General features: G+C 43.6%; 1 protein-coding gene across 2 annotated transcripts in view; it reads left to right on the top strand.

The window, feature by feature from the left end:
* The first annotated feature begins 1615 nt into the window (after positions 1–1615).
* The window catches only part of dcun1d4 (DCN1, defective in cullin neddylation 1, domain containing 4 (S. cerevisiae)), a 71768-nt gene continuing 67383 nt past the window's right edge, over positions 1616–6000 (top strand). The window contains exon 1 of one of the 2 annotated variants that reach the window (XM_073064681.1): positions 1616–1934. In XM_073064681.1, coding sequence (XP_072920782.1) covers positions 1916–1934 — 19 coding nt within the window. In that variant the 5' untranslated portion in view covers positions 1616–1915. The remainder of the gene's footprint in view (positions 1935–6000) is intronic. The other variant, XM_073064682.1, reaches the window with a different exon arrangement.

Genomic DNA, 6000 nt, shown 5'->3' with positions numbered 1-6000 from the left:
TTCAGCCTCCAATATATCGAAAACCATTAAGATGTCCATCACCAGCAAGTCAAGTTAGACAAGGGAAAGCAAATCGCAGAGGCAGGAATATTTAGGAAAACTAGCAATAGATAAAAGTGAATTGTGAAGTGGGAGAACTGAGCTGAAGGGAGAAGTCTGGGAACAGTAAGAGATCACCAAATCCTACAAATGTTGAATTAAAACAGCCAAATACTTGTCAAGGATAGAAGTGATGAGAGGCCTGGTATAATATTTAGCTTTAACTAACCTGACACACAGGACACAATAATGCCATGAAGGTAAGAATAATTAATAAAATGCTATGAAGGTGATCTCCAGCAAAGGAGTGTTGGTCTGAGTTCTAAGAAGACATTAAACACGAATTTCATTTCTCTTAGAATTTATGGGAGTTTGTGTGAGAATTTTATGTATGTGTAATTTTTGTCAGCACATTATACATATTGGATAAAGAATATTGACCCAATATTTTGAGGATAAAATTATGGATCACATGTTACAGTTGTACAAAGTGTTGGTTGCCCTGCGCTTGGAACATTGTGTGTAATTCTGGTCACCACACAACAGGAAGGCTGTGGTTAAGCTAGGAAGGGTGCAGAAAAGCCTCACAAACATGTCAACTTGATTTGAGAGTTTAAGTTATCACGAGAGCTTTGACTGGCTACATTTGTTTTCTCTGAAGCGGAGAGTCTAAAAGGTGACAGGATAGAAGTACATAAAATTATTAGAAGCACATATATGATAGCCTGTGTTTGTTGGTATGGGCACCTAAAACTACAGGGCATGGGTTTAAGGGGAGGAAATAATGGGATAACTTTTTCACACAACAGTGTCTGGAATGAGCTGTAAGAGGATGCTGTGGACTCAGTGATAGTAATAGTATGTAAGTGGCACTTCGATGAGCAGGTCACAGTGGAATATAAAATTATTGCAGGCAAGTACATATAGGCATGATAGTCGGTGTAGACGTGCGTGGCCGAAGGGCCTTTCCTATGATATACAACTCTCTTGAGAAGTGTTGGTATGCCAGTGAACTGACTAGAGTCAGCAGGGCCATCACGGAGTCTCCAGATGCCTACGGATCAAGAGATGTGGGCCGTGGACCAAGGCTGCTGGGACACAAGCCGGGGCCTGATCAACCCTGCCCCGGCGAGGGCGTCGGAATACCCGATAACCCCAGGTTAGACCACTGAAGACGTATCGCAGTGCATCCTAGGATGTATCTCAGAACCATGAGGGCAAAACGAGTGCAAGAATGACAAAGAGAATGCTATTTTACGCTCAATGGAATCGCAGCACCCAACGAGTAAGCCTTGAAAAGTCACCCGTGCGGAAGAAAACCTGAAACGAGATTTATTTAAAGTGTAACCATAGTCATGACCTCAGCGGCATAATTCAGCCATCTGGTTCCCTTTTCCCCTCCCCCAGTAAACATTGCGGCACGCTGCTCTCGGACACTGATTGGTCCACTGGCGCCTGTTGCTAGGATAAGAGCCCATACCTATTATTTACTGCATCGGCGAGGTGTGGCTTAACTGGAGGGAAAGTAGAACTTGGTCTCAGGGGTATAAAAATCCGCACTTGGTCGCTGGCAAAGTAGAAGAATTATGCGCTCAAGTTCACTTCCATCAGAGGCTAGAACGGGGACAAGTAATCAATAAGCCGGTGGATCTTGCGCCAGTGGAGGAGGAGAAGGCGGGGACTGAAAGGCGCCTGGGTGACCCCAAACACGCCCTTTGACATTCCAGTGGCCAATCGAACACCGCGCTGAACACCGAGCCGGAGAAGAGCCAATCGCCGCGCCGCCGAGGCGGGACTTCCGTAGTTGCTGGCTGGTTTTCCCGGCACGAGCGGAGCGGTTGTCCAGCGGCGTTCTTGTACCTTTACTGCACTGAAAATGCACGCGGATGCAGTCAGTAAGTATCGGCTCGCTGGCCCCATCGCCTACCCCTTCCCCGTTCCGCAGCCAGTCCAGGATCTTTATAAAAAGAAAAGGATTGGCGTGCGTTGCCTACCTTTCACACCACACCCTATATCGTTGTTTAATCAGGATTTTGCGTTACTGGTAGGAGAAGCAATGGCGCAGCTATTATCCTATCTGTCTTCCCCTCCCCCTTCTTTCTGCAAAGCGCTGGCAAATACTCCCCCCTTCCCCTTCTGTTTATCGTTCGGGGGCGAGGAATGGCAACGTGATAATTTCCCGGTCATTAGAAATTGAGGTAAATCAGCCCTCGTACTGCTGAAGGAAGGACATGAACATTCTCCTCCCTCAGTTATGGGGGTGGGGACTTTAACTCGGCTGCAAAGCTGGTTTGAGTTGCATTTGTTTTATGCTGTCTGGGGGAGGAACAGAGCACATCAGCACGCAAGTGCGATGTTCGTGATGTATTCTGGGAATTGTAGTTATGTGATGACGCATTCTCTGGTTTACGCGTGGCAGCCCGTCACAAGTGAACTGCAATCCCCACAGAGCTTTTGGGCGCAATGAGCCGGTGAAGTGTTGTTAAAGCCCTTTCTCACTCGGATGCGGAGCTCCACCTTCCCATCTCTGATTGGCAGAGCAGATGTTCGCGCACGCCTGTCTGCCTACACTTCGCGTTTATTGGTCAGCTTCTGCGTCAATCATTAAAACAATTCTATTTCTTGGCTCATAGATCTCTATTTGGAAAACAAAGTATCTTAATACACTCGCTACTATTAGCATTTCCACCACTGGTGCGATTATGCAGGATATGGTAATTATTCTGCGTTCGGGTCAGTTGGTCTGTCATTACATTTGACCGTTTATTTGTCTAGCTTTGGAAACTTGTCATTTGGGGGTATTAATGCAGTAGAGCAATTTCAGATTTAAAAATGTTCCTCGTTGGTTTGCTGTCAACTGTTTAATCCAGATTTGATTTGACTGAATCAATTAAGCTTCCTCAATCAGCAGCTGTGTCAACACTTACCGGTATATCTGAGAAGTATATTTGAAGTATGTGTAACTTTTTTTTAACTCTTGTGTTTTCCCAAATTGGTGGTGTAGTATTTGCCACATAATCCAATTTTGTTTGGAGGATGTTTGCTGTTCGTGCTTATGTTTCACTATAGTGGAATCAATTATGATCTCATTCGAGATGTGGAAGTTCATTGTTTATGGATTAGTGTTGGTTCATCACAAATACTTATTTTTGTCTACATTTTACCTATTAACTGGGGAAATATGAATTATCTTTTAATGCAAATTTGATGTAAAACATTTTGGATTTGTAAAGTGCACTTCTATTCTTGACAGAACGGCCACAGTCAGTCTGTGTTGGCAAATAAATCTCTTGCTCCATCACACTCAGCACTGGCACTTCCCAGGCTGTGAGCTCAGCCACCCGGTATTGTTCATTTCTCTGTTGGCACATGACTGTATTGCTACATGCAGTTCAAGTTCGCTGATGATAAAACAGTGGTTGGCCTCATCAATGATGACGGGATGGCGTTCAGCGGGGAGATAGAACAGCTGGTAGAATGGTGTGAGCACAGCAACTTGATTCTCATTGTGGACAAAACCAAAGAAATGATTGTGGACTTTAGGAAGGTGCAGGCTGATGGCTCCTCACTGCATATACAGTGGCATGCAAAAGTTTGGGCACCCCTGGTCAAAGCTTCTGTTACTGTGAATAATTAAGTGAGTAGAAGATGAACTGATCTCCAAAAGTCATAAAGTTAAAGATGAAACATTCCTTTCAGCATTTTAAGCACGATTAGTGTATTATTTTTGTTTTGTACAATTTTAGAGTGGGGGAGAAAAGGAAAGGAGCACCATGCAAAAGTTTGGGCACCCCAAGAGATTTGAGCTCTCAGATAACTTTTACCAAGGTCTCAAACCTTAGTTAGCTTGTTCGGGCTATGGCTTGTTCACAGTCATTGTTAGGAAAGGCCAGGTGATGTAAATTTCAAAGCTTTATAAATACCTTGACTCCTCAAACCTTGTCCCACCAATCAGCAGCCATGGGCTCCTCAAAGCAGCTGCCTAGCACTCTGAAAATTAAAATAAATGATGCCCACAAAGCAGGAAAAGGCTATAAGAAGATAGCAAAGCGTTTTCAGGTAGCCGTTTCCTCAGTTCGTAATGTAATTAAGAAATGGCAGTTAACAGGAATGGTGGAGGTCAAGTTGATGTCTGGAAGACCAAGAAAACTGAGAGAACTGCTCGTAGGATTGCTAGAAAGGCAAATCAAAACCCCCGTTTGACTGCAAAAGACGTTCAGGAAGATTTAGCAGACTCTGGAGTGGTGCACTGTTCTACTGTGCAGCGACACCTGCACAAATATGACCTTCATGGAAGAGTCATCAGAAGAAAACCTTTCCTGCGTCCTCACCACAAAATTCAGTGTCAAAAGTTTGCAAAGGAACATCTAAACAAACCTGATGCATTTTGGAAACAAGTCCTGTGGATTGATGAAGTTAAAATAGAACTTTTTGGCCTCAATGAGCAAAGGTATGTTTGGAGAAAAAAGGGTGCAGAATTTCATGAAAAGAACACCTCTCCAACTGTTAAGCACGGGGGTGGATTAATCATGCTTTGGCCTTGTGTTGCAGCCAGTAGCACGGGGAACATTTCACTGGTAGAGGGAAGAACGAATTCAATTAAATACCAGTAAATTCTGGAAGAAAACATCACACCGTCTTTTTTAAAAAAAAGCTGAAGATGAAAAGAGGATGGCTTCTACAACAGGATAATGATCCTAAACACACCTCAAAATCCACAATGGACTACCTCAAGAGGCACAAGCTGAAGATTTTGCCGTGGCCCTCACAGTCTCCCGACCTAAACATCATCGAAAATCTGTGGATAGACCTCAAAAGAGCAGTGCATGCAAGACATCCCAAGAATCTCACAGAACTAGAAACCTTTTGCAGGGAAGAATGGGCAAAAATTCCCCCAAACAAGAATTGAAAGACTCTTAGTTGGTTACAGAAAGCGTTTACAAGCTGTGATACTTGCCAAAGTGGGTGTTATTAATTGCTGACCATTCAAGGTGCCCAGACTTCTGCTTCGGGCCCTTTTCCTTTTTTTTGTTATTTTGAAACTGTAAAAGATGGAAATACAAAAAGTAATGTTAAAATATTAGAAATGTGTCATCTTTACCTTTATGCCTTTTGGAAATCAGGCCATCTTTTACTTAGCTATTCACAGTAACAGAAATTTTGACCAGGGGTGCCCAAACTTTTGCATGCCACTCTGTGCGGCTCCTCAATGGAGAGAATTTGGAGCACCAAGTTTCTGAGAATGCACTTAAAGGACCATCTCACCTGGTCCCTCAACGTCACTGCTTTGGTCAAGAAAACACAGCAGTACCTCCACTTCCTGAGACTGAGGCTGCCCCCCCACCCCCCACCACTCCATTTTAACCAATTTTTACAGGAGCACCGTCGAGAGTGTCCTGACCAGCTGCCTCACTGTTTGGTAATTGTGAGGATTGCTGAGAGGATCATCGGAGTCTCTCTTTCACCCATTATAGATATTTATCAAAAGTGCTGTATACACAGGCCCCTTAGCATTGTCAGTGATCCCTCCCATCCACCCAGCAATCTTTTTGACCCGTACCATCAGGCAAAAAGGACTGTTGGGATGGGAAACAGTTTCTCCCCCAGGCCGTAAGACTACTGAGCTCTCTGCCGTCACCCAGGACTCATCACGCGGAAGTGCAAGTAGTGTTATACTGTTCACTTTTTATCTTGTATATACACCTTATTATTTGTTAATTTATTTGTAGTTAAGGGTGTGTTATACATGTACTGTGTTGTGCACCTCGGTTCAGAGGAATGTTGTCTACTTTGGTGGTATACGTGTGTACTTGAACCATCTCTTCTGTTCTTGTTCTCACACGTAGATGTTGCTTGTGTAGATTGGTTGAATACAGATTGTATTAACTCCAAATATTAAAAAATTCCTGACATATTTCAGTAAAACAGTTAATTTGATGGATATAGTTACTAACTGAAATA

The sequence above is a fragment of the Hemitrygon akajei genome, chromosome 13, assembly GCF_048418815.1.
Source record: "Hemitrygon akajei chromosome 13, sHemAka1.3, whole genome shotgun sequence".
Classification (NCBI taxonomy): domain Eukaryota; kingdom Metazoa; phylum Chordata; class Chondrichthyes; order Myliobatiformes; family Dasyatidae; genus Hemitrygon; species Hemitrygon akajei.
The sequence above is the reverse complement of the archived record's forward strand: the minus strand, read 5'-3'. Positions and strand labels throughout refer to the sequence as shown.